This window comes from Plecotus auritus, assembly GCF_963455305.1.
Source record: "Plecotus auritus genome assembly, chromosome: 13".
Classification (NCBI taxonomy): domain Eukaryota; kingdom Metazoa; phylum Chordata; class Mammalia; order Chiroptera; family Vespertilionidae; genus Plecotus; species Plecotus auritus.
The window spans coordinates 5,120,854-5,148,847 of NC_137779.1; the positions used below are offsets into that span (position 1 = coordinate 5,120,854).

The 27,994-nt window shown below is 52.8% G+C and overlaps 1 protein-coding gene across 3 annotated transcripts; it reads right to left on the bottom strand.

Annotated features, from left to right (window-relative positions):
- Positions 1-293: 293 nt before the first annotated feature.
- On the bottom strand, positions 294-27,768 carry SCN3B (sodium voltage-gated channel beta subunit 3). 3 transcript variants are annotated; one of them, XM_080650073.1, is made up of 6 exons: positions 26,896-27,768; positions 18,859-19,019; positions 15,723-15,948; positions 11,853-11,991; positions 4,356-4,436; positions 2,717-4,024 (listed from the first exon to the last, which is right to left on the bottom strand). In XM_080650073.1, exons 1-5 carry the CDS (start codon positions 26,948-26,950, stop codon positions 4,373-4,375), a joined length of 645 nt encoding a protein of 214 aa, XP_080506199.1. In that variant the 5' UTR covers positions 26,951-27,768; the 3' UTR covers positions 2,717-4,024; positions 4,356-4,372. The 3 variants fall into 3 exon arrangements, with proteins under 3 accessions (XP_080506198.1, XP_080506199.1, XP_080506200.1); XM_080650074.1 differs by having other exon boundaries at positions 2,717-3,903; positions 26,896-27,750; XM_080650072.1 differs by having other exon boundaries at positions 294-4,436; positions 26,896-27,724.
- Positions 27,769-27,994: the final 226 nt, after the last annotated feature.

Below are 27,994 nucleotides of genomic sequence, written 5' to 3' on the forward strand. Positions count from 1 at the left end.
CTGGGTCCTCCTTGCACTTAGCCCTTTGCCACCTGGTAGGAAACCTATTTGATGTCCGGCAGGTGAGGACACGCGTGGCTTGGATTCCTTTGCATTTGGGTGGGGAAGGAAGGGAAAGGAGAGGCTAGGTCCCACATCACCATGTGTCTAATTCTGGACTACTGCACTTCCTGTTCTGTGGGCACATGGCCACGGTGGTGTGGTACGGAATGGGCGCAGGCTGGGGGGTGCAGAGCCCGGGGATGCTTCACACACACACCTGTAGTACTTACTCACAGAGTAAAACCAGGGCAGGCGGTGTCCACAGCACTTTATTGACATGAACAGGGAGTTCACTGGGAAACGCTACAGAACAGCCACGAGGCTGTGGAAAGCGTGGTGGTCAGGAACAACATTTCTAGAGTTCAGGAAAATATTGGCTGTGGAAATCAAGAAGAAGCAACGTGAAGGTGACAGTGTGCAGAGTTCCATCAGTTGCAAGACTTGGTTTGCTAACTGTGTTTGATGGTGTTTCACAAACGGAGCACCCGCTCTGCAGCACCCCCATCATGCGCACTGCCCAGCGGTGCAGCGCTTGCCACGCGGTGAGCGGGAGGACGTGAGAGTATTGCTGGCTCAGGCTTCGATGGCCTGTGATAGGGACTGAGTCTCATCTACAAGACAGACTTGCTAAGGTGCTTGTCTACGGGGTCCTACTATGAACTCAGGTAAGGGGGGAGCCGAGCACGAGTTCCTACCACAGTGGAGTTTGAGAGCTTAGCAAAGTCTTGGATGAGAACTTTTTCGGACCTAAGACCATGGGGCACAGTGAGGGTCTAGATTGGCGCTAGACACGGTGGGTGCCAAGGTGTAGAATGGATGGATGATCGGAGCAGAGAGCACAGCGAATGCTGTTCCCATAGGTCTCCGTGACCGACGAATTCACTCCGTTAGGGAGCTTTCCTTTACAAAAGGCGGGAAAGGAGGCTCCGTTTGGGTTCCTCTTCTTTCCGCTTCTGGGTGAACTTGAGGAAGGGCAGCGAGACAGAGATCTGAAATGGGTCTAGCTCTTGCTGCTGTTTCTGCAAAGAAGCAGTGACCTAGCCTTGCCCTCTGCTTCACTCAGGTGGGCTCACAGATCGCGAGATGGCTGGATTTTCCCTTTTGGTCTAGTAGCGTTGGGGGAGGAACTATGTCTCGTAGCCATTCACTGCTCTAAACGTATTTCCAGCATATTCCTGCTTTGAAAATCCCTTTCTGCCCGGCCAGCATGGCTCAGTGGTTGAGCATTGACCTATCAACCAGGAGGTCACAGTTCGATTCCCAGTCAGGGCACATGCCCGGGTTGCAGGTTCAATCCCCAGTGTGGGGCGTGCAGGAGGCAGCCGATCAATGATTCTCATCATTGATGTTTCTATCTCCCTCTCCCCTCCTCTCTGAAATCAATTTTAAAAAATTTTTAAAGAAAAATTCCTTTCCTACTAACATTTCTAGTTTGGCATCTAAGGAACCCAGGAAGTCAGAGAATCAGAAGACTGGGTGTGTAAATGCTTAGGGATAGAAAGAGGATAAAGAAGGATGCTTTTAAGCGGACTGGACATGAAGGCTGTGTAGGGACAGGCACTGACTGGGAAGTCCTTCCGCACAGGAGCTGGGCTGTGATGCACAGGACAGAGCCAACAGTAAAGGTCAAGGTCAGTGGGTCAAAGTGCTTAGGGGGCCAAGTGAGTTGAGCAATCAAGTTCATGGCTGTTAAGCAGCGGAAAAGGGAACATGAGACCCAGCGCTGAGTGAATTGCGTTGTGAGGACCAGTCGGGAGAGAGCCAGCACCAAGGCCGCCGGCTGGGCTCCTGAAGTGGTAACAGCCCTTGACAACACCTCCAAGCCCTTTAGCAGGAGCCCATGGCACATAAGCTCCAGAGCAGCGCCCACTCCGCCTGGGCCCCTGTGGGGACGGGGGGGACGGTGGCGGGACCTGCAGGAGGCTGGTGGTCACAGTGCCTGCAGGTTTATAGTCAGCTCAGGTCTCCCAGGGAGGAGGCGGACTGCCGTTCAGGAGAAAGAGTGGCACGCACACTGACTAGAAAGGTAAAACCAAAGTGAAGGGGGCTCTTGACGCGCACAGTCTAGCATCTGCCGGGAGCTAAGTGGAGGAGGAGCCGTCGGGGTTGAGGGTGAGGGGACAGCAGGAGCGGCCAAGATGAGCGGGAAGTTAACAAATGAGAGGGGAGGAAGCAGCGGCGAGCTCAGTGGAGAGAACTGGGTTCCAGGCCCCCTTACCAGCTGTGTGAGCTGGTGGGATGGCGCCTGGGCTTCGGCCTCAGTTTCTTCACTTTCAACAGGCGCGTCAGTAACGTTTACCTCGCATGGCTAGTTGTGGAGAAGGAAGAGGATAATTGCAATGAAAATGCTCTAATGAAAGCTGAGAAGCTAGAAAACAAAACCGGGAGGATTACTTAAAAAGAATACATAAGGAAAAACACAAGAGGTGTTATTCAGCTCCATTAAAGTCCACTCAGGAAACATCGGCGTTTGTTTTTTAAGAGGAAAAGGTGGCAGCCCTGCGTATTCCTTGGTTAGAAGTTAGACGCAGGGGCTGCTGGGACCAAGAGGAAGGCATGTTGCAGTGAGGAGCTGGCTTCTTCACAACCAGCCGCGTGGCTGCGAAGGCCTCCGTTCCCCAGGCCCATTGTCCCAACTATAAAGTAGGAAAAATCTATATTCCAGAGAGATTATGTGGGCAACTGCCAGTGAGAAGCGCCTTGAATTTATTGAAAGTATTTTCTTCAGGATGTGAACAAGGACTTATGGTAAGCACTTCCCCAGGGATGGAAGAAATGAAAAAAAAAAAAAATGAATTTGTCAGGTGAGGCCCAAAGCCAATGGAGTCTGATCTTTCCCCATAAATCCCTCCAGATCCAAGAGCCATCTCATTCATCAAGTCCCAGCCGCGTTCATCTTCTGTTTCACAAAGCATCCTCCCGCTCCTCACCACATGCTGAGGGACTTCACACTTGGGCCAGTCCCTCCATTAAAACACAACGTGAGATTTTGACTAAGATGCAGCCAGTGTTCATCTGCTCTCCCAAAATCTAGGGGAAGCCCTGGACATTCCAGATTCCCGGGTGAAATATTTGGAACACCTAGCCCCCCATCCCGCCCCGTCCTTTCACTCATCTGCTTAGGGTCCACGTTTCCCAGGGACCATCCCAGGAGGCGTTCTGCTGCACGAGGCTCAGACTCACACTCCCTTCCCCTTCCGGAAGGAGATTCTGCACGGCTGTTCCTGCCTTTCTCTCTGCCTTCTCCGAGAACTCTAGCTGCCAGATCAGTTACCCTCCGTCAGGCAGCCCACCGGTCTGTGCTTGTGAGAGAGACAGGTCGTAACCAATGTCAGTTTCAAAGTCTCCTCAAGGACGAAGTGCCCATCTTGGGAAGCTGAACCTGGGCGGGGCCTAAGGCTGACTCCGCCCCAGGTGTCCTCTGAAGTCAAGTAGAGCTGAGCCCTGTCTGAGTCTCAGCTGCCTCCACAGTGTGAGTAATACTGATCCACAAGCACTTGCCTCGTCCTCGCTAAGGAACTTCCTGTCGCTGGGGAACTCAGAAAAGCATGCTTTGCTCTGATGCTCTGGTCAAGGGGGCCAAGACCTTGGAAAACCTGGCTTCAAACAATTCCACCTCATGACACTCACTTGCTTTCCTCAGCTGGTCATCTTGCTTCCTTCCACTAAGACAGCCCTTCACTGTGAGCCAGTTCCACAGTAGCGGGCAGAGGGCTGTGCTGCCTCCAGCACTTGTTCAAAGGCGTTCGGTGCCCAGGGGAGAAGTCCAGTTGGCGTGGATACTGCTGTGTGAACGCTAGGCTGGGCTGAGGTTGAGTCTGTGTCGAGATGTGGGCTCCTCAGCTCTGGCAAAGTCTGATGCTGTGTAGAGGTCGGATGGAGTTAGGAGGCCAGAGGGGAGGGGAGCAGTGTGGCCTCTGGGGCACCCTCCTGATGCTGTGACATCACTGAACCTGGGCCAGTCCCTCAGTGTTCAGGTCACCTGTCAATGGCAGCACAACTCACTGAGGATGTCCAGTCGGCGAAGCACAGACTCTGACCCAATGCGCAACCCTTACAAGGAGGGGTGGGAGAGTTACTGTGCCTTCGTCACTATGGGGAAGGAGCTCAAGTTGCCCCAACACCCAGCCAAAGCAATTTCCTTCTGAAGGGTTTGACATCACACAGAGCTCTGTGAGTTGGGCATCAACTTAAAGCAGTATCCTGAGGGCGGGACTTGGGTAGGGTACAAATTAATCCAAGGGCCCAAGTTTAAAGTCACTGTACAATCTGCCATCCTTATCCACCTTCCCCTCCTGTTTCCTATACATCACCTCGAGCCACAGCCCTTCTATTCCTCTACTGGCACCACCGAGTTCTCCTTGTTCTCTGATGGGATGGCAAGGTAGTCGGACCTGTAGGAGGACAAATGGGGGGAGAGAATCAGAACTTTTGTACCCAGAGGGGAGAAAGCAAGAAAAGGGAAGGAGCAAGGATGCCTGCACAACAGCTCTGCACGTCCTCTGGCTGTGTTTCCCAACAGGAAACAGAATGGCCCTCCCAGTGCACTAGAACAATAGCAGTTTTTGTTTGTTTGTTATCTGCTCTCCCAGCAATCTTCTCATTCATCCCCACTGCTCTCAGGACTTAGTATTATTAGATTAAAATGTTGGCCGGACTGATGGGTGTGAAATTATATCTTAGAGTTGCTTTAATTTTCACTTCCTTGATCACTGGCGAAGTAGAGCATCCTTATTATATAATAAAAGCCTAATATGCAAATAAACTAAACGGCAGAATGACTGTTCAGCAGGCGGGGGAAGGCCCGGCAAGTGGGTGGGGCCAGGCCAGCCAAGACAGGTGCCAGCAGGCAGAGGGAGAGGATGGTGATCGGGAGGCAGCCAGGACTGGCAGCAGTGGAGGGGCAATGTGTGTGTGGGGGGGGAGGGGGTGGGAACGGGTCCAGCCGTTCACCAGCCAGCGCCGTCCCCTCCCCGGATCAGCCCGCTGGCGTGGGGAGCGGGCCTAAACCATCAATTGGACATCCCCCAAGGGCTCCCAGACTGCAGGAGGGCACAGGCTAGGCTGAGGGACAACCCCCCCTCCGCCCGGCACGGATTTTCATGCACCAGGCCTCTAGTCTTTTCATACGTTTACAGGCGCTTTTGGTTTCTATTTCTGTAATTTGTTCATTTTCTTTGCTCCTTTTTCTTCTGAGATACTTGTCTTTTTCTCATTGATTTCATATCTTGAAATTAGATTCTTCCAGTCTGTTTGTCTCCAAACTTTGCTTTTGGATTCTTATCATGAAAAATTAATGTTGACATACAGGTGTGGGCAAAAGTAGGCTTACAATTGTGAGTATGCGAACCAGAGTTCATTCTTGTATTATTATTTATTTATTAATTATTGTATTTTTTATTATTATTAACCTACTTTTGCCCATCTCTGTATATAATATAATCACAATTATCATTTTCCTTTGTGTTTGAAGAAATCCTCTTTATTCCAAGGTAATAAAGATATTTTTTAATATATTTTTATTGATTTCAGAGAGGAAGGGAGAGGAGAGAGAGAAAGAAACATCACTGATGAGAGAGAATCATTGATTGGCTGCCTCCTGCATGCCCCCCACTAAGGATCGAGTCCACAACCCAGGCATGTGCCTTTGACTGGAATCGAACGCGGGACCCTTCAGTCCACAGACTGACGCTCTATCCACTGAGCCAAACCAGCCAGGGCATAAAGATATTTTTTAAATGCCCTTAATAGAATTTTCAAGTTTTGCATTTTACCTTGTCTTTAAATCCACTCACCATTTACTTTTGGTTAATGTGAGAGATGGAGAGTCTCTTGGTTTTTTCTATATGGACAAGGAATTGTCCCCATCCACCAACTGGACAGTCATTCCTCCTTCAGTGGCTGCACTGCCTCTGCCACATGCTGGTTTATATACAGAGTAACCATCGGGGCTCTCCCCTTGTTCTGCTTGTCCTTGTGGGTGCCTAGGGCCGTGTCACAGACCCTTTGCTCTGACAGTGCTCTAAGCAAGCCTCACCTCTGGCAGCAGAAGTCCTACCAGCCACCTCTCCAACCTACTGTTCTTTCTTTGAAGTCAGCAAACTATGGCCCAGGGGCTAAGAAAGGTGGTTACTTGTTTAAAGGGTTGCAAGCAAAGAAACAAAACAAAAAACACTATTCAGAGAGACCCCGTGTAGCCTGCAAAGCCTAAAATATTTGCTTTCTGGCCGTCCTTCAGTTTAGCTAGCTTGGATCAGCTTATAGTTCCTTGAACAAGCCAATAAATATTTTGATTGGAATGTAACTGAATTTGCACATTACTGTTGGAGAGAGCTGCCGTGTTTGTGACAGTAAGGTTGTATTCTCCAGTTAAGTCTTTCTGAAGTCTCAGTAGTTTTGTAATTTTGTCCTTAAAGGTCTTGTACATTTTTATCAAATTTATTTCTGGGTACCAGAGAGTATTTGTTGCTATTATAATTGAAAATATTTCAATGCTTTTCTAAATTTTAGTAGCTGGAATATAGTGATTTCTGTATTTTTATATTTTTATTTATGTCAACAAACCTGTGGAATGTTATTAGTTCTAACAGTTTGCTCACTCTAGATTCCCTTAGATTTTCTATGCAGGTAATCATAGTGGGTATGAAAAAGTATAATTTAGTTTGTTTCTTTCCAAGTCTTACTCTTTTTTCTTTGTATTTGCTTAGTCCACTATCTAGGATCTCCAATATAATATTGAAGAGAAGCAGGGAGAGGTAGTATCCTTGACATGCTTTTAATATTACTAGTATAGACAATTCTTCTAAAGTTGGGACCCCCAGGTGACATTTGCTGTAGGTTATCTTAGTAGCTGCCATTGATCAGTTTAGAGATGTTTGCTGTGTGGGTGTAGATTTACATGGATTTATCCTGCTCAGGATATACTGTGCTTCCTAAATCTGAAGAGTCCTGCCTTCCTTGGCCACTGTATCTGAATTCTCCATTTAAGCCTTTCTCAAGTCTTTTCAGTAGTTTTGTCAACCAACTGGTTTCATTGTTTCTTCTCCCCTTTTTCTGTTTTAATGGATCTTCTCATTTTTTTCTTCATGTTTCTTTGTGATATTTCATCTTATTATATCTCCATTCTGTGTAACATCGTTATACTTATCTTCTGGTTACCAGTATGAGGTGCCAATCCATGGGGTCTTAAATTGTGTTGACTGTGTTTTCCCTCCCAACCCCCTTTTTTTCTTTTTGTACTTTTTGCCACACCATGAGGTTCAAGGCTTTACTGAGAAGACTCACAAACAAAACTCACCATGATCCTGGCTCCCAGGCTGCATAGCGTCTGGCTTCCACCTTTCCCTCCATCCTCCCAACACAAACTCTTATTGAGCATCGTGTGTGGTCACTGGGGGAGCAATGAGACACCACCTCCCAATCTCTGGGGAACTTAGTGTAAATAAAGAATTTTTTTAAAGGAGGCTGCTGAGGTGATTCAAACAAAATTAGTGCTTCTTTTTTTAAAGGTTGGGGATTCCAAGTAGCTTGATAGGTGAGAGCAGGTGAAGTAGGAAAGAGGTTAGAATAGGCTCCAGGGCTGGGTTTGATTTAGAGAGGGAGGACTGGGCAAGGCCAGGTCTGACGGCTTCATATGCTAATGAGCCACCAACATAAATTAATGTTACCCAGGAAAAGCTGTGGCTTTAAATCCCCTGGAGGGGCCAGATGGAACCAGAAGAACCTGACCAGGAGATGGACCCTGCCATTCACAGTGACCTTGGCAATGTCACCCTTACCTACTTCAACTTCTCCCTCTCCTCTCCTTTCCTTTTCTATTTTTGCCAGCATTTGATGTTGTCACTGTTTATTTTATATTTATTTATTTGTTTGTTTGTTTTAATCCTCACCTGAGGATTTTTCCCCATTGATTTTTAGAAAGAATAGAAGGGAGGGAGGAGGGGGAGAGAAAGAGAGACACATTGATTGGTTGCCTCCCACATGAGCCCCTACCTTGGCTGGGAATGGAACCTGCAACCAAGGTACATGCCCTTGATGGGAATCAAACCTGCAACCCTTCAGTCTGATGCTGTAATGCTGAGCCAAACCAGCCAGGGCTTTTATATATTCACTAGAGGCCCAGTGCACGAAGTTCATGCTCTGGTAGGGTAGCTAGTGGCTACCTACCAGCTGCTGGCCAGCGCCTCCCTCCCTTCCCCTGGCCAGCCCCGCCCCCTGGTCAAACTCCCGGTGGAGGGGACAATTTGCATACTACACTTTTATTATAGAGGCTTTTTATTCCATCCCTGCCTTCCCTTTGGCAATCTATATATCTATGTATCTCTATTTCTATAGATCTTTTCTGTTTGGTTTCTTCATTGTCTGATTTATTTCATTTAACATAATACTCTCTAGGGCCACCCATGTTGTCACAAATGGCAAGATTTAATTCTGTCTTATTGCTGAGCAGGATTTCATTGTACATATGTACACCACATCTTCTTTATCCATTCATCTACTGATGGCTATCTAGGTTGCTTCCATGTCTTGGCTATTACTAGTAATGCTGCAGTGAACATAGGGGGCATACATCTTATAGAATCAGTGTTTTGTGTTTTGACAAATACCCAGATGTGGAATTGCTGGATTGTACAGCACCTCTGAGTTTTAATTTTTTTTAAACAGCTTATTTTATTTTGATGAAAAAAAGAAGTAGTGGGCAATGGAAAAAATTATTTCCCCAATAAATTACCACATACCATAACAGTAATGGGCCTTTTTCCTACACATGAAAGGAAAGGTCTTAGTTACAGAACCCACACATTACTGGGTTCCAACTTCACTTAGAGAAGCAGCACACGAAGCAAAGTGCTCACCCACGTTGGCGCGGAGTGTATGACAGGAGCGTGATGCACTGGGCCACAGCTGCGCTCTCGTCACTCAAAAATAAATCTTCCCCAAGCACGGCTCTCCGTCTAATTTTTAACTCTTTAAAGAATCTCTATTGTGGCTGCAATACTCTACAATCCCAGCAGTACACAAGGGTCCCCTTTCTCCACATCCTCACCAGCACTTGCTATTTGTTGAATTATTGACAGCTACTCTGCCAGGTGTGCGGTGATGTGTCACTGTGATTTTAATGTGCATCTCTCTGATTATTAGTGGCATTGAGCATCTTTTCATAGGAATGTCCTCTTTGGAGAAGTGTCTATCCATGTCCTCTGTTCATTTTTTAATTGAATTGTTTCTTTTTTTTGGTGTTAAGTTTACTGAGTTCTTTATGTCTGTATTTTAGACATTAATTCCTTATTGGCTGTATCATTGGTGAACATATTCTCCCATTCAGCTCTGCCTGGATCTTTATTATACTTTCTAACTCTTGGTTGAAGTTCCCCCTAAGTTCTTCTAGTCCATTGTCAAGTTTCTTTGAATTCTTTATCAAAGGACTTATCTCTGCTTCCTTAGGGTTTCTTTCTGGGAATGTTTCTTGTTCCTTCATTTGAGAAATGTAGTATTCTTCTGTCTTTTCATTTTGTTTGACTTTCTATGTTTGTTTATACAAATTAGACAAAATCGCTCTCTCCCCCTGTCTTGAAAAGCGAGCTTATAGAGAAATCTGCCTCTGGCCAGCCTGTGTGTGCCAGGTGGTGTGTGCCAGGTGGTTCTGCCAGGCAGACAGGAGCCAATCGGGTGCGTGAAGCAGCCGGGCACTGGTCTTGCTGAGCCAGAGTGGCTCTTGGTGCGGAGGCAGGTGCATGTAATAAGGCCTTGTTGGTCCTACTTGCTTCCTCTGTTCAGGGCCTAAATGGGCTCCAGTGATATGTCCCAGGATGCACTGCAGCGACCTTGCAGGCGGGCCAGACCTGGACAGTGCCCTCGCCCACACCAGGTAGAGGTGGAGGGATGTAAGCACAGGCACCTCTGGCCTGAACCCCTGCAGTCCCAGCAGCTCCCGCAGCTCCCAGGCCGCTCTGTGCAGCCTCTCCCGTGATTGTGGTACAGAAGGTGGTTCTGTGTAGGAGCCACCTCTCTAGGCTTGATGGGCCCGGGGTCTGGGGAGCCAGCTGGGGCCGGGCAGGGCTTCGGCTGCCGGGCGCACCGCCTGCTGAGCTGGGCGGCTCCCTGTGGAGGCAGGTGCTGCGGGAAGCCCAGTAGTTCCTGCGGCTCCTCCGTCCAGAGGCAGCTGGCCTCGCAGGCCGACCACAGCACCGCTCCCACCGAAGGAAGCGGAGGGCAATGTGAACAGTGGCGCTCACACCCTCCTCTGACTCCCGCGGTCCCCAGCCTCCTCTCCTGGGCCTCGTGCTCGCGGCTGCTGTTCCGAAGCCGTCCATTCAGCCCTCGATTGTCTCTGTAAGTGTGAGTATCTGAGTTTGCTCGTGGGAGGGCGAGTTCTGTGTCGTCTTATGCTGCCTCCTCCACACGCCGCCTTGCACCTCGGACCGTGTTTTTCATTTCCAACTTGTAAAGTTCCTCTTCAAATCTGCCTGCTCTTTTTTCTTAGCAACTTACTCTATTCTTATGCTTTGGGTTCCTTCCTTTATTGCCTCAGCTCTTTTAAACAAACCTATTTCCTATATCCTCTTGGGCCCCCCCTCTGCTGAAGTTCGTCGGGTTGGCATTCCTTCTCGGGGGAATGCTGACAGCCGCAGCAGGGGCGCTCCCTTCCAAAGGTCTTCACTGCTTCGGCCCGGTTCTCACCGGCGGGGCTGCTTTTGGTTGTTGCCAATTATGGAATTTCTCAGCGTAGCGGCTCCTGGGTCAGGTGGGTAGTATGAGTTTAAATGCCATACATTGTGAGAGCTGGCTTGTGGCTACTAATTCTCAAGAATCTTTGATGTCTTTCTGCTTGGAGTCAGGCCAGGGTGGATGTGTTTCGTGGGCCTTCCCGGGGCTGTGGCCTGATGATCTCCGGACCTGCCCTTTGGGTAGGGCGGGCTCCCTGCGGGTCCCGGCTCTCCTGGGGGCCTCACCGTGGGCCCTTCTGCCCACGCGGGGAACTTCTGCCCAGCTTTGGGCACTGCCTGTGCAAGCACTGAATGCGAGCCCCCACGTCGCCAGGCATGGCGGCCTCCCAGCATGGCCATTCTGTCTACCCCACAGCTGGTCAGCTGTCCTTTTTCCTCCATTAAGGTCTTAGCTATCATGCAAATGACGCTTTATTCTAATAAACATTTCTCGGTGGTGGCGGCCGGTGTTTTCAGGTGACTGCCTCGGCACTGCGAGCCCCAAACAACAGGCCAGCACGGTCTCTTCACCCCTCCGCCCAGCATTTCTCACTTGTGCTCGCTCCTCGGTCCCCAGGGCTAGGCTGGCCTCGGAGAATGAGGGCCCCTGCTCGGGTTCTAACCGCTCCCGCTGCAGGGGAGGGGCATGCTGCGTGGAGTGAAGCCATGCCCGGGCGCCTGAGCAAACGGCTGTGACGGGAAGAGCCTGGCCGTTAGGAATGGAGAGGCTCAGGCTCGAACGCAGGCTCTCCTCTGCTGTCTGTGTGGTCCCGCAAGTCGCCTACCTTCTGTGCGCCTGTTCCAGCATCTGTGAAATGGGCATAATAATGCTAATACCCGGCACTGTGGGGGCAGCTGGTGAGCGTCACATTAGCAGTGAAGAGTACAGGCCAAGAGGTAGCAGGCCTGAATCCAAGCCTTGCTTTCCCTTGGGCAAACTCTCCCAGCCTCAGTGTTCTCATCTGTACAATGAACACACTGATGCTGACACCTCAAAGGCCGCTGTGAGAAAAGCAGGCGACTGTGTCGCTTGCTCAGCATTTCACCTGGGAGAGCAAGCACCCTGCAGGGGCTGCCCAGCACTGTGTGCATCTCGGGGCTTACGCGTTCTCTTGGGCGGCCTCTTCAGCCTTGGAGACCTTCCGGTAGCAGTAGATCATCTCAATGAGCAGCCACAAGGTGAGGAAGACCAGGAGGATGTACATCATGATCTCTGAGACGACGGAGGTGAAGTCCTCTCCAGCTGCAAGAGGAGAGTAAGGCTCAGAGCGTGCAGGTCAGCAAACCCAGCCCTGCCATCGGGGCCGGGGTGGTAAGAAGCCTGGTTTGAGGGTGGCTTATAAGCACTGGGTCTCAAGGAACTCAACAAGATGTCAAAGGACTGTCCTGTCTGTTCGCTTCCTGACCGGCTTTCATCAGATGTCTGGAGGGAGGGGTGAGGGAGGAGGGGGGAGGCAGAAGGAGGAGAGAGGGGAGGAGTCCTGGGATCGAGCAACATACATGTAGGGAGGTCCTGGCTTTGCTACTTGCTGTTGTGTGAACAGTCATCTCCCGTATTTGAGACTCAGTTTCTTAACTTGCAAAGTGATGGTAATGACTACATGATTACTTTACCTAATGCATTTAAGAATATCTGTGACATTTCAATGTCTGCCGATGTAAGTGATATGTCTGAGCTCAGCCTCATGTCTCAGTGGTTGCGGGGGGAGGGGGTATCTCTAGGGAGAGAGCATCAGAAGACACGTGAGGCCAGTGCAGCCAGCCCGCCCGGGACAGGGTGTGTTCTCTGTGGAACTGTCCCGGCTCATCAGAAATGAGTATCGGAGGGTTCCGTGTATTAACCACACGTCCTCAAAGCTCTGCTTCTCGGGCACAGACCTGAGCCTGACATTTCCCCGCTTAAACCCTTTCCGCGCCCCATGCCGCCCTCAGAATGGAGCCCAGTTTCTGTTCATAGCGCTCGCAAGGCCCAGCCTTCTCCTCCCAAAGCTCTTCTCAGACACAGGTGGTCCTTTGGGGTCTGTGGACATTTCTTTCTCCTTCCCCTTCACTCTTCCTAGATTGTGTCTCACATCCCACTGCTGCCTCCGTCCCGGTTCCCTCCTGCGGTCCAGTCCCCGAGCGTTCTTCTGGACTCCCCGGGAGCCCCTCCTCCGGGAGCTGCCGCAGCGTCTCCGCAGTCATTCACCTCCCCGGGCTGTGTCCATCCGTCCTCTGTAACTCCTCACTGTATGTGGCGCATGTGTCTCTTCTCTGCTGACTGTGCTTACTACAAACAGGTGCTAGTTATTTCTGAACCAGCAGCGGCTATTTAATCCCAGAATACTCAAAATACTCCCTAAGTATTTGTTGAATGAATGAATGTAAATATTGGTCTTCTTTGTTTCGTGATGGATAACAATGAGAATTAAAGCTCAATACAGGGCCAGTGTCCGGATACACATTCCTCCTGGTGGGAAGGAAGGTCGCAGCCGTTTCCTCGCCAGCTCCCACCAGCTCATTAGGCTCCGTCACCCGCCAGGCCCTCACCCGCCAGGCCCTGCTCATCACACGCCCAGCAGAGCCAACCGTGACCTGAGCTCCGAGGAGCAGGCCGGGCTCCAGGTCACCCCAGGTCCTGCCTGGGTGCAGCCGAGGCCAGGAGCTGCCGGTGTCTCCTCAGAGGCTTGCTGTGCCAGTTTGCGGTGTGCGAGGCTGAAAGCACGCGTCTCCTTGAAATGCGCGGCCCAGAAGCAGCAGCACAGCTGTCCTGCGTTTCCGTCCCTCGAAGGGCCTCGGATCTGTCTCAGCGCCCAGAAGTGGCGCCCAGAGGAAGTCCAGAGTGAACAGAGAAAGAGGAAGTGTCTCTGGGGCCCAGGAACAGAGAGGTGGGGGGTGCCCGTGGCAGAGTGGGGGGCTCTGAGCAATCCGAGAGAGTGTGTGCGCCGAGGGGGAGGGAGGCTGCTGGCCAAGGGGTCGCCGAGGAAAAGAAAGAAGCAGTGGCAGGAAGTGTGGCGGCGGTGGGAGAAAAGATGCCCTGGAAATGGAGCCGCCTGCCGGGCACAGGTCTGGGCGGCTGCCCTGCTTCTGGTGCTAATTAGCGTCCAGCGCCGAGCGCTGTTCTCCCAGCTGCTCTCCATCAACGGAGGACGGATTTGTTGCTCAGCTCCCACAGGCCAGGCTGCACCCACCCTCCAGCAGGGGTACAGGGGGAAAGCCTGGGTGACCTAGCATCCCGAGAGGCACCCTGGCTCTGACAGCAAACTTGTTTTCCTTCTATTCCTGCTCAGGCCTTGCTCTGGTGCCTGGCAGGCACTGGCTCGGCTCTGCCATGCTTTCCATTGGCTGCCAGGGTCTCCGGAGGCCAAAGCCGAGAGAGCGGGGGGGGGGGGGGGGGGGGGAGTGGAGACAGAGAGGCCCAGTTCCCGGCGTCTGGCGGTCACCAGGCAACATTCCCAGGGGTGGACAGCGAGGGCGCCAGGCCCCTCCCCCAGGGAGGACCAGTGTGTACAGCAGAGGATAACCGACCTTCTGAACAGAACACCTCCGAGAGCTCCCACCCAACCTTCATTTCACACAGAGGCGTGGGTTGGGAGGGGCGTGGGCTGGGGGGGCACGGGCTGGGGGGGGCATGGGCTAGGGGGGTGCGGGCTGGGGGGGCGCGGGCTGGGGGGGCGCGGGCTGGGGGTACGCGGGCTGGGGGGGCACAGGCTGGTGGGGGGGCACGGGCTCGGGGGGAGCGGGCTCCTCACGTCTAGATCCAGGTGGCCGAGACCCCTCTGCACTGTGGGACTGACCTGCCTTTCGTTTCCGTCACATTGTCTAAACCAGCGGTCACGCCAACCGGTGGTCCGCGGAACACTGACTGTCCGTGAGGTCCAAAAGGTCGGCGACTGCTGGTCTAAACAATGGCATCTGTCCTTCGCATTCAAGTTTGCTTCATACGTTTTATCCCAAAACATGACCAAAAATTCAGTGTGTGGCCTGGAAGCTGGGAGCCCGGCCTTTGCTAGGGAGAGGCCTGTCTTTCATTTGACCTCTTCTTCCGTTCATGCCCACTCCTCTGGCCTGGTCACCAAACCGCACGTTGGGGCAGCAGTAATGCTAAGGATGTGGTGGGAGAGAGGCTGAGAGAGGCTGAGCGAACCGGGTCGCCAGGAGCCTGGGTGAGAAAACACGACGGGAGAGTACACATCGCTCTCCTGAGGGCAGGGCAGGGCAGGGCAGGGCAGGGCCGCAGCCAGGGGCCGCAGCAGGATGCAAACAGCGCAGGAGAAACTCATCCGGACGCTGGACGGATTGCAACAGAACATCGAGTCAGATTGGCGAAAGGACTCCCACCCTAACGAGGGGCCAGCTGTGGGAAATCTGAAGGTTTTACATAAAAACTCGAGAGCTATCAACGGTTCCCCTTCTCCCCGCGGAGAACGGCTCTGCACTGAGAGCTGCCCGGCGGGGCGGGGTTGCCTGCGTGGTTATTGTGCAGGAAGACCGAAGACAACAGCGGTCAGGCTGTCAGGGGTCTCAGAGCCCTGTCCCCGGAGCCCTCCCCGCATGTGCGCCATAGGAGAGCGCAGCTCCACCCCTGGCAGAAGGCTGGGCTGCGTCCTGCAGGGGTGCTGGGCTCACTGGGGTTGAGCGCTACTGGTTTGGAGGGTAACTTTCTCGAGCCACTGAGGCAGGGTCCAGCACGGGGGGGGGGGGGGGGGGGGGGGGGTGCGGCTCACTGGGCAGCGTGCGCCTCTCGGAGGCCGTCTCCTTTCTCTTGGGATGAGAGTCGGGGACTAGGAAGACGACTTTCTACTCTCACCGCCCTCTGCCGGGAGGAAAGGCAGAGGTGAGCTGGCTGGCCATGCGCAGGAGGCGGGCCGCCGAAGGTAGACACGTCCGCGGGACATTGTCAGCAGTCACCGCTCCACAGCACATGCGTGCGCAAGCCCACTCTTCTCCCTCCCACGGGAGAGGGGGCCCCAGAGCCCAGGAGCCCGGCCTCACCCTCCTCGGTGACGCGGAGGGGGATCAGCCGCGTGGTCTTCACGAAGGGGCGGTGAGCCTCAAACTCAAACTCCCGGGACACGTTGCAGGTGTAGAGACCAGAGTCGTTGAGGGTGACGTTGAGCACCGTGATGGACACGTCCTGCAGGTCCTTGCTGCCGTCCCACTGCAGGCGCCCCTGGAAGGGGCTCTCCACCTCCTGGTGGCCGTTCCGATACTCATAGATCTGCAGGGAGAGAGGCAGAGGGTAGGCCCGAAGGCACAGGGCAGGAGGGCTGAGGTGGGGCGAGGGGAGGGCAGAGAAGGAGGACATAACTGCAGGCGCAGGAGGAAGGGGACAGTGTCACTCGGAGCTCCGAATGTGGGGTGGGGAGTGTCAGAGGAAGGAGCGGGAGAGCAGCGGGGAAGATGGGCCAAGGCAAACAGCTACCAGGACGTATGGACACAGCAGGCGAAGGGGGTGAGGGCAGCACCCGGGGACCCGGAGGGTGAGTTGGGAGGAACCGAGGCCTGGGATGAAGCAGGAAGAACAGGAAAGAGTGCGATGTGTCCAGCGAGAGAACAGGAGCAGCGGTCAGGAGAGGCAGGTGTATGAGTCATGAGGCATCAGAAAGCCCGGGCCTCGGGCTCGACACTGAGCTGCTCCCCTGGGCGATGCGGGCAGTCTGGCCGGGCCAAGGGGGGGCTGGGAGGCCAAAGGTCACAGGGAGGCAGAGAGCTGCCGGCTGCTGTGCACACACCAGGCTTTTGGCTTTGGGCTGAACTGTGAGTGCAATACGGTCTCTAAATCCTTCTCTCAAACACCCCCTGACACACCTCTGTCTCTGTGCGGCGGTGCTAGCCATTCTACGCTCCACGGGCCACGGGGAGCCACTCACCTTCACACTCAAATCACTAGAGAGCGAGTAAAATTAAAGCCGGTGCCTCGTGGCACTGTCCCATTTCAGGGGCTCACTAGCACACGCGGCCGGCTCCCGGGCAGCAGGGGTCTGGAGCACTGGCCCCCTCACAGCTGTCTATCCTCACTGCTCTGTGTTTGCAACGCAATTTTAAACGTTTCTTTTCCTCCTTCTGAGCCTCATTCTCTTCTGTTTGGTCAGGCCTGGCAGCGGAGTGGGCAGCTGGCACCGGACCAGGCCTGAGTGCCGGGGCCTCTGCACCTGGCCAAGGCGTCCAGGTTCTTGAACCCGGAGTGGCCTCGGTCATGACCGCCCCGAGCCCAGCGCTGGGAGGCCTGCTGGTCCCACTTCAGGCACCTGATGGGACACGCCTCCATTAGACTGGCACGTGCAGCCTGGAGTTAGAAATGAGGTCAACCCTGGAGAGCCAGGCAGAGGGCAGGTGAGACGGCCGCGCCCTGCACGGTCGCCATCTCAAGGCTGTGGAGAAGCTTGCCCCAGGACATGAGACCCTGCAGTAAAGGGGTTCGCAGCTGCTGTCAGGGGTCCTGGGTTAAATATCAGCTCTTTTGCTGCCTTAACTTTTTTGAGCCCCGGTTGCCTCATTGATATGTATATATAATTTTTTCTTTAGCAAACTCTTATATAGTGTTTCCTATCTTCTAGAACTATCCTAAATGCATTAAAAATGAAAGCTCATGATTCCTGGTAAGAACTCTATGGTTTATACCCCTTTTTCAGGAGGAGTAAACTGAGTCACAGAGAGGGTCAACAGTTTGTCCCGGGACACACGAAGCTAGGAAGTTGTAGAGTCAGGAATCAAATGCAGGCCGCCTGGCTCCAGACACAGTGAGTGTGCACACTGTCCTCCCCAAGGTGGTACTCAAAGTCTATGACAACCGCTTCAGCGCGGTGCCAGCCAATCAGAACTGCCACTGCCGTGCGCAGGAGCGGCCGCCCAGGCTCCTGCTCTGCCAGGCACCGATGCTTTAGTCTCGGTCCTGGGAGGTCTGGCACAGTTTAGAACCATTGAAATATTTCAGCCCTGATGTGGCTGCACTGGGGTACCAGTGACTGCCAGCCTTGGTCATCCCTGTAATTTTTATTTTACTGGGATTGTGAGTTAAAGGTAGAGACAAGGTTACTAGGAGCTCCGAGACCGTACTGCACTTACAATTCAGCCCCAAGCAAAAAGCCTGGTGTGTGCACAGCAGCCGGCAGCTCTCTGCCTCCCTGTGACATTTTAGCCTCCCAGCCCCTCCTTGGCCCGGCCAGACTGCCTGCAGCGCTCAGTGGAGCAGCTCAGTGTCGAGCCTGAGGCCCAGGCTTTCTGATGCCTCATGACTCATACACCTGCCTCACGGACGTTATCCTATATAATAAAAGGCTAATATGTAAATCGACAGAACACTGGGACGACTGGTCGCTATAACATGCACTGACCACCAGGGGGCAGATGTTCAACGCAGGAGCTGCCCCCTGGTGGTCAGTGCTCTCCCACAGCGGGAGCGCCGCTCAGCCAGCAGCTGGGCTCACGGCTGGCGAGCGCAGCAGCAGTGGGGGGAGCCTCTCCCGCCTCTGTGGCAGCGCTAAGGATGTCCAACTACCAGCTTAGGCCCACTCCTCCTGGGGAACGGACCTAAGCTGTCAGTCGGACATCCCCCGAGGGCTCCCAGACTGTGAAAGGGCATAGGCTGGGCTGAGGGACCCCCCCCCCAAGTGCACAAATTTCGTGCACCAGGCCTCTAGTCTTACATAATGATGCTTGGTGCAGAGACCAAGAAGGAAGTTTTGTTAGTGTGGAGCATCGGAAAGCCCGGGCCTCAGACTCGACACTCTGAGGCAGGGCGGGCGCACACCCAGCACCCCTCTGAGAGAACATGGCCAGCCCGCAGGAGGCGGCCCAGGATTCAGTTGTTCTACTAATTCAATCCACCTTCTAGGAGGGTGTAGAAGGGTAAATGCAAACGCCTACAAAGTGCCTGTCAGGTGACTAGCACTCAGTAGGCTTTCAACACCAGTTTCTCTCCTTCTGCTGTGACTAGGAATGACTGTGGCCGGCCCAGGGCCCTTCCTGCCCAGAGGCTGGGTAAACTGAGGCCCACCGGTCTCTGCAGAGGAGCCGGCAGCGCTTCAGAGAGGAGCCAGTGTCTGTCAGATCACCCTCCCCCACCCCCGGGGTCAGGCGCACAGCACAGAGGCCCAGGAGGGGAAGGCGGAGTCAGCAGCCAACATACAAGGAAATCTTTACCGCCCTCGGGCCTGTAGAACCATTCCACCACCGTGGTGGCCTCCACCTCCTCCCTCTTCATGCAGGAGATGCAGCGCAGCTTCATGGCGTTGCCCTGGACGGCCTCTGTCTCCGAGGGCACCTCCACGCACACCGGGGAGCAGACGCCTGAGAGGCGGGGCGGCCGGGGGAGAGGCATGGGAGAGCCAGGAGGGAGGGAGAAGACACAGAGAAGGAAGGATCGTGAGCTAAGTCTGAAAATACCATGTACATGTATGTATACTGTACCTGTGCTCCGGAGCATGCTTGCTCCAGCAGGTACGGAGGGACATCGAGGAGGCGTGGTGACTCAGAAGCGACTGAGCGACTCCCGAAATATTTCACCCCTGATGTGGCAGCACATCCCTGAGCCCTGCCCTCAAAGACATCTAATCCAGGGGGAGGCAGGGCGGGCGCACACCCAGCACCCCTTCATTCAGCCGGCATCACCGAGGCCAGGCCCATGCTAGGCTGAGATGCAAAGGTGAAAGAACCCTAACGTGCCCTGAAGACGCATGCCCCGCAGGGAACACACACCCTAACCCAGGCCCTGGTGAGCACAGACCAGGGCCTACTCTGCTCCCAGGGGAGGGGAACGTCCTGGCGGGCTGGGAGAGCGCGAAGGGTGGTGAGCCATGAGGTAGCAAGACAGACAAGACCCACCTTGTGAAGACCCCTGTGTCCTTCACACTATGAGGGGTCAGAGGATTCGAAGCCGTGAGAGGTGTAATTATATCTGTGTTTTAAGAAGAGTGTAGGTAATTCGTATGCATGGTGGCGGCTGGAGCAGCAAGGAGGGGAGTGTGAGTGACTGCCCAGGAGGCCAAGCCGTGCTTTATGCGGAGAAGTAGAGAGACAAGAGGTCAGAGTGTGGAATTCTTACAGTCCCCGCCCTCTGAACGCTCGTGGCCCATGACAAAAGGCAAGGGTATCTGACTGCAGATTAGAACGAGTCCCAAGTGGGCGGTGGCTGCCAACAGGGCACACGCAGGCGGCATTAACAGACACGTAATGCGCAGAAAGCGGGGAAACAGCCCCTCTGCCTGCTCAGAACAAACCCGGACCATGGTCATCGCTTCAGGGGCCAGATTCTACGAAAAGAGGATGTTCGTGAGCGCGTGCCCAGAGGGAGCGAGGTGGGTGGGAGAATTCTGTGCCCAGAGGGAGCGAGGTGGGTGGGAGAATTCTGTGAGGGACAAACGGAGGCAAACACAGAACCTATTGCCCTCCAACATTTGAAGGCTGGTCTGTGAAAGGTAAAATAGATTCTGTCCAAAAGTTACAAGGAATTAAGTTTAGCTCAATTTTTTTAAAAATAATTTTCTGGCGCGGCAGTGGTTCACAAACGCAGAACAGTGTTTGGCAAGAGAGCTTGCACGTCACGCGGGGAAGATTCTAAAGTGCAGTGACCACGAGGATTCGTGTGTCAGGAATCCTTCTGATGCTACTTTTTTAAATATATATATTTATACTAGAGGTTTCATGCACCGGTGGGTCCCTCGGCCTGGCCTGCGGGGATGGGGCTGAAAAAGGCTCTCCGACATCCCCCAAGGGGTCCCAGATTGCGAGAGGGTGGTTCTCGGGTGACACACCCCGGAATCGGGCTCCCTCCTCTCTAGTGCTGGGTGCATCACCCGAGAACCTCAGCTGCCAAGTCACCACAGCTCAGCAGCTCCTGTGTTTAGCGTCTGCCCCCTATTGGTCAATGCACGTCATAGCCACCAGTCAGCCAGTGGGCCGGTCGCTTAGGCTTTCCTCTTTATAGATTGATTTCAGAGAGGAAGGGAGAGGGAGAGGGAGATCGAAACATCAGTGATGAGAGAGAATCATTGATCGGCTGCCTCCTGCACACCCAGTACCGGGGATTGAGCCCCCAACCTGGGCATGTGCCCTTGACTGGAATCGAACCCGGGACCTTTCTGTCCGCTGGCTAACGCTTTATCCACTGAGCCAAACCGGCCAGGGCTGATGCTACCTTTTAATGAATTAATAATAAAAACAGAACCCCCAAAAATATAAAACACTACACACTGATAACTAGTCCTCTGAAGGGTCAGTCTGCTCCTGTACTGGCAGACAGTCGTTTCCAAAAGCTTTATTTAGAGCTTGAAGTCAGGCTGGCCAATTAATTTTGAGTAAAAAATGGAATTTTATATTGGACTGACTTGGAAGGCAACACCTTTAATTTAAACGCAGTCTCAATCCTAGTGGCACTGAGTGAAGTCTAAATATTAAGGGACAATAAATGTAATTGGTTTTAATTCAAGCAAGCTGGGCTGGGCTGTCGGGGCCTGCAGGGGGCGACCTGCTTCTGCAGCGGGTCACACTTCAGCGGGTGCACATTTGGGAGACCCGGTCTGCGATGGGTTTGAAGTCTTGATTACAGGCCTGGTTAAAAAAAGAAAGGAAGGAAAGGTGTGGTCTCCACAGGAGTCTGGGAGTGGATGAGATGTGGAGAGTGTGCACTCATATTTAACGAGATGTGGTAGAGATAAGTTAGTGCCGTTCGGATGCTTCAAAAGCAGAACAGAAAATGTACCAAGGACTGTACAGTCACCATTATAGAGGCAGGATGAAGATAGTATTTGGCAACTGCTGGTGTTTGATTTACTATTTAACCTCTCTGAGACCCATTTATGCATCAATAAAAGTGCTGAAAATAATATTTATCTAATATATTTTCCATGAAAATCCTCTGCAATAATTGACACAAGAGTGCTTTGTACAAACATCAATTGCCAATGTCCTTTTGTGCTTCATTTAAGTGTTCACTTTTCTGCTTGCTGTGTGCCCCGCTTTGAGAGTCCAACAGGGAACCTCACAGGAGCCATCTCTGCCCTCATGGCGCCTGCGTTAGGGCGGAGAGAGAGAGAATAAGCAGCTTTAAATTGCCACAAGTGCTATGAGGCAGAGTAAGAGAGGAGAGAGGAGACAGTGCGTGTGCTCACTGGGGACAGCCCCTGAGAAGGGGACACTGAAGAAGAGAGATGAGGGCGCGAGTTGTGTGACTACTTGTGTGAAGGCGGCAAACAGAGGGAAGAGCAACTCAAGGGCCGGGGGCAGGAATTGCGTTTGTTTGTCGAAAGCAAAGAGCACAATAAAGTCCAGGGAGAAAGTGAGGACAGGAGACAAGGGAGGGGAGGGAAGCCAGGCCAGGTCGTAGCTGGTCTCGAAGCCGCGATTGGAACTTTGGCCTGTGCTTAGAGTGACATGGGGTTCTGCATGGAGGAATGACATGAGCTGACTTATATGAAACTGCACGATATGAGCGCTATGTTGAGAATAAACTAAAGAGGTGAGGAAGCACAAAGGTGGGAGCAAAGGTAACAGGTAAGCAGCTGCTAGAGTGATCACACTGAGCTGTCCATCGGTTTTGCTGGATGAGATGGCGTGGAGCTGTGGGTGTGAAAGGGGATGACTTGCTGGATGACTATCCTGGAATAGGTGAGAGGAGATGCGCTCTAACGAGAGAGTCGATCAGATGGTCTTAGACAGGAGCACAATTAATTCGTTTATAGTTCGAGGAGGAAGGGCAGAATATATGCAGTCGGGCTGGTGCATATGGGGTGGCAGCCTCTTTTTCCTACGTTGCCCCCGAGATGACAATAATGCCAGGTATCTTCAGAGAGCAGGCCCATGGATCCCCTTCTCTAGTCACAGTCCAGCTGAAGGCAGGGAGACACGCCTGAGGGCCTGGACAGTGCCCTGCAAGTGGCCTCCGCGTCCTCTCCCGTCTGCTTGCCCTTCGCACTGGGACCTCAGAGGGGAAGTCTGTTTCCCCATCCCGCGGGTCGCCAGAGCATCGCTGCTTCTGAAACCCTTTCAATACCAAGAACAGGCTGCACGTGGAACAGCGTAGGAACGGCAGGTGCACAGGCATGTCGCTGACTGTAAGTAAGAACTCCTGGGATACTCTGCATAAATCATTTCACCTATGGCCTCCTTTTCAATTTCATGGTAATAACGTATGAGAAGGAAGAATCTGACATATTAATGATGATCATATTTAACTAAGGAATAGCATCAATGTATTATGAGGTGGGTACTAATGTATATTGAGCAAACTCCTCTAATACCCCCAAATCTTTCTCTTCTTTGGGCATCGCTATATTGCTCCTCCAGAGCTTGTTCCAGACTGCTTTCCTTTGCAATCTATAATAATAAAAGCGTAATATGCTAATTAGACCGGACGACCTTCCGGATGAAGCCGGGGCTGTGAGGGAACCCGGGTCCCGGGTGCCAGAGGGAAGCCTGTGCTGGCAGCCAGGGGAAGGAAGGCCTACTCTGGCACAATTTCGTGCATTGGGCCTCTAGTGAGATAATAAATGCTTTGGCTGGAATGGAAGTACCTCCCCAAAAGGGTAATAAGCGGAGTTACTCGCAGATGTGAGCACCCTGTAGTGACTTGGTCACTCAGATTAGCCAGTCACTTAGCAGAGCCTTCAGAGGAGAGGGTGCAAGAAGGGCTCCTGGGGAGAGAGGAGACCTGGACAGTGGACCTGCGGAGGAAGTGCACAGAGGCACCAGAAGCTGAGGATGAGTGAAGCTCTACAAAAGGCAATGGCACCTGGCCAGGTAGCTCAGTTAGCTGGAGCATCGTCCCAATGTGCCAAGATTGTGGGTTCAATCCCCAGTCAGGGCACTTACAAGAATCAACCAATGAATGCATAAATAAGTGGAACAACAAGTCGATGTTTCTCTCTCTCTCTCTCTCTCTCTCTCTTTCTCTCTCTCTCTTTTCTCTCTCTCTCTCTCCCCCTCCCCCCCTTCCTTTCTCTCTCTGAAAGTCAATAAATTTTTTAAAAAGGCAATGCCATGGCATAGGGAGGCAAGAAAGGAAGGGTGGCTCGGAGAACAGACGCAAGGCTGGATGTCCACCCGGCATCCTGCATAGCAGCCATGTGTTCATAGAAGCGCTAGGACAGCACTGGAAGCCTCAAATCTGGAGACCAGATTCTCTAGCAAGTCTTCCCCCTCCTGAGCTCCTTTCCTCATCTCTAAATGGAAGTGATGCTACCCCTTAGGGTTGATATGGGGCCAAAAGAAGGAGTGGACTAAACCGTAATGGTAGCCCGGCTGGCATGGCTCAGTGGTTGAGCATTGACCTATGAACCAGGAGGTCACAGTTCGATTCCAGGTCAGGGCACATGCCCGGGTTGCAGGCTTGATCTCTAGTGTGGGGCTCACAGGAAGCAGCCAACCAATTTCTCTCTCATCATTGATGTTTCTCTCTCTCTCTCTCTCTCTCTCTCTCTCTCTCTCTCTCTCTCTCTCTCTCTCTCTCTTCATCTCTGGAATCAATGAAAAGATGTTTTTTAAAAAGTAATGGTGCTTTGTAAACTATAAATCCCCAGACAAGTGTAGGGTTGTTGTTGTTGTTGTTATATGCATTATTAAAAGAAATAAGGGAACTTTTTCCAAAATATGCAGAATGTAAAAGAATGGAAAGATTCTTTGTATTCATATCTTTTAAAATATATTTTTATTGATTTCAGAGAGAAAGGGAGAGGGAGCAAGAGATAGAAACATCAATGATGAGAGAGAATCATTGATTGGCTGCCTCCTGCACGCCCCATACTGGGGATTGAGCCTGAAACCCGAAAATCGAACCATGACCTCCTGGTTCATAGGTTGATGCTCAAACAATGAGCCACTCTGGCTGGGCTGTATTCATATTTGCATCGTGTGAAAAATCAACTTGGGAAAGGAGAATGTATCTGAGGTAAGTACTCTCCAATACTGAAATTACATGCAAATAAAATGAAATTTCATTTGTGAAGCCAGGCCCTTTCTCTTACATTTACTGACCAGGATTCCTGAACCATCCCTCTTTTGTTTCTCATCTCTCCAGTTTGCTGAACCAATGTTCAGGTTACAAATGAACTGAGAAAGAGCAAGGATGGTGAAATGTGCACACTTCTTCCACAGGTGGTTTTGGGGGAGTGAGGTGGGAGAGGAAGGGGCACTCTGCCAATTTTAGTAATATTCTGTAAATATTTCCCTGCCATTCCGTTGTAGAGCTGAAAGGTATGTTGGATGTCACCAGCACCAACTTCCAAACTTTACCTGTGAGGAACCCGATGCTCCAAGGCTGCTACATGGCAACCTAGTGGGACCACTGGCTCCAATCTAAACTCTTCAAGTCCTAAACAAAAGGTCTTTGGTCGATAGCATGCTTTCCCCGTCCACTGGAATTCAGGCAGGGACCTAACATTTAGATCAGAATTGGGGAAGAAGGCTTTACAGAATCTCACCCCAACTCTTCTCCACAACTTCATTCCCCACGCCCCTAGTCTTAGCCTCCCCTGAAAAAACCCCAGCGTTAAATCTCTCAGGAGGTGAGATGATTGGCAAACTATCATGTCTGCTCCATGTCCGGGTCTAGTCCCCTCTGCAGGGGAGGCTGGCAGTAAGCCTGTCCTTGGACTGGCATTCCTTGGGCGGCCATCACTCTCCCTCGCCATTCTCCCAGTCTGTCCCATCAGGCATTGTGTTCCACAGGAAGCCTGGCTCTGCATCTCTAGTCACATGCAAAGCCCAGCTAATGCTGGCAGTCAGAGTTAGTCTTGGAGGCTTAGCAAAGTGACACTGAGGCAAAGCGAGAGCCCCATTGGCATACCTGCCACTGCTCAGTCATGAGTTTCATGCCAACCGTGGGAGCATGATTCCACATGCCTCATTTCTTTCTTTTTTAAAATATATTTTTATTGATTTCAGAGAGGAAGGAGAGGGAGAGAGAGAGAGAAACATGAATGATGAGAGAGAGTCATTGATTGGCTGCCTCCTGCACGCCCCCCACTGGAGATTGAGCCCACAACCCGGGCATGTGCCTTGGACCGGAATTGAACCCAGGACCCTTCAGTCCACAAGCCGACCCTCTATCCACTGAGCCAAACTAGCTAGAGCTCCACATGCCTAGTTTCACTAAGGCAGATGGGCACAATTCCTTCTAACTATCCTGGTTATTAACTTTTAGCATGAAGAAGGTAACTAAGGTCATGTACAAGCAATATATCATCTAAAAAACATCTATTTTCCCCTAAGGATCTAATTAGAGAACCAAGGCAGCGATACCCAGAGCTATACAACTACCTCACACACACACACACACATGTGCATCCACTCCGTCCTCACCAAGCCATTCAGATATCCATACTAAGATGCTCAGACACACACTAGTGCACACATTCACCCACCGAGGCTCGCACTGATACACAGTAAAGCATGCTCTCAACTACATATTCAGGTATTATCATGTAGCCTCGTTAACTCCCTCTACACACATGCAGGCCCCCACCCCTATCCCTCTCTGACATCACTGCTCAGCCTCACCGCAGTAGGGCAGGGCTCCCTGATTTGGAGGGAGAAAGTCCCCTCATCCGACCGTCACAGCGACAAGCCAAGCAAGAGTGTATGAACCTTTGAAGGCAAAACCCCCGCTCCCCAAACACCACAGCACCTTAGCTCCCACGTTCATGAAAAAAAAAAAAAAAAAAGATGCAGTTCTCAGGTGCCAATCTACTTAACAACTCGCGCAAATGACCGAGCCTGTTTTCCTCCCATTCCTGATGAGATTTAGCAGATGGGTCAACAACGAAAGTATTTTCTCAAAATGCATGCGTCCAGCTATTTTTAATGTGTAGAAACTCACTGGAAGACCCAATAAGGTTTCCAAGTCACTCCTCACTGAGAAACATTAACTGCAGCTGAAATGTTTATGACTGTGCTCCCTTTCAGCAGAGGGAAAACATGCCGTGCAATAATCAGCAAATGGGAGGGGGTGGAGGAACCACCAAGGCTGGTTCGGGAACAAAGCAACAGGGGGTTGGGGAGGCGTTTTTCCAATCTCACAGCCCCAGCTCCCACGCACCCCTCAGGTACCCATGTTGGCAGACATCCCCGAGGGAAGCCACGGGGCTCCTTTTTGTCACCGAGACATCAGCGAGCGTTGTTGTTGGCATTGTTACTGTTACCCGCACTCCGCATGGCAGGCGCCGGTACTCACCCCAGAAGGCGAGTGTGAAGGCAGCCAGGGGAAGCGCTCCTCTGAAGGCAGGCATCTTCTTCGGTGGTCGCTCCAGGCTGAACAGCGATTGCCTCGTCAACAACTGCGCCCTCGCAGATACTTTCGAGGAAACCCTTTGGGACGAACTGCCCCAAGAGGGCGACTTTCTGGCTGAACGAGGGCCAGGCGTCCGTGACGGGAGCCCCGCGGGACTGAGTGGGCCGCGGTTTCCGCTGGAACTGCCCTCGCAGCCGCCTCCACTCCAGGCTGAGGGTCCAGCTCCGCGCGCCGGCCGAGCGCGTGGCTGGGAGCGCGCCCAGCACCACGGACAGCGCGCCTGGACTTGGGATTCTGGCCGCTCGGCGGCGTGCGGGTTCGCACCTGGAGCACGCGCAGCTCGGAAGAGAACCGTGCGCTCGCTCTAGGCGGCAGGGCTGTCCGAGGGGACCATGCCGAGCCACCTCTCACCTCCCTTCGGAGCAGCTACGCTCGGAACAGGATCCACCAAGACCGGGATCTCCAGCTTCATCCGCCCGGACCCGCTTCTCCAGCTGGGCGTGCCCCGCACCCGCAGCCACCAGGCCGTCTGAGCTGCAAAATTCGTCCCTCTTCCGTGCCCCCACCCACCCCCACACACACCCTGGGAGGACAGGGAGGAGGTGGCGGCTGCTGATCGCCGGCGACCTCAGAGATGGGGTGGGGGTGAAGGGAGGTGGCCCCTTCCGAAGCTCGCCCTAGATCTTGCCGGGCCCGGACCCTGGGCGGCGGGTGACCAGCTACCCTTCTCCAGGGCCCCCTGACCGTGTGCGCTGTCAGTCCTGACATGCGCAGGAGGCTCTCCACCCCACCGCCACCGAGGACCCACCCCGTGGTGCACACACTCCCCACCCCCACGCAGGCGTGCCCCTCCCCGGCAGAGACTGCGCCGAGGAGGGCGGAGCTAGAGCGGCGCAAACAGGTCCAGCCCAGCGGCTTCTCCGCCGCCGGCGGTCTCCAGGTCTCGCGTTCACACCTCCACACCTCTCCCCAGCGCCGCCCCTCCTCCCAGTTCTCACCCTACAAGCAACCCCACTCCTGCCCCCACAGACGTCTGTCTGCG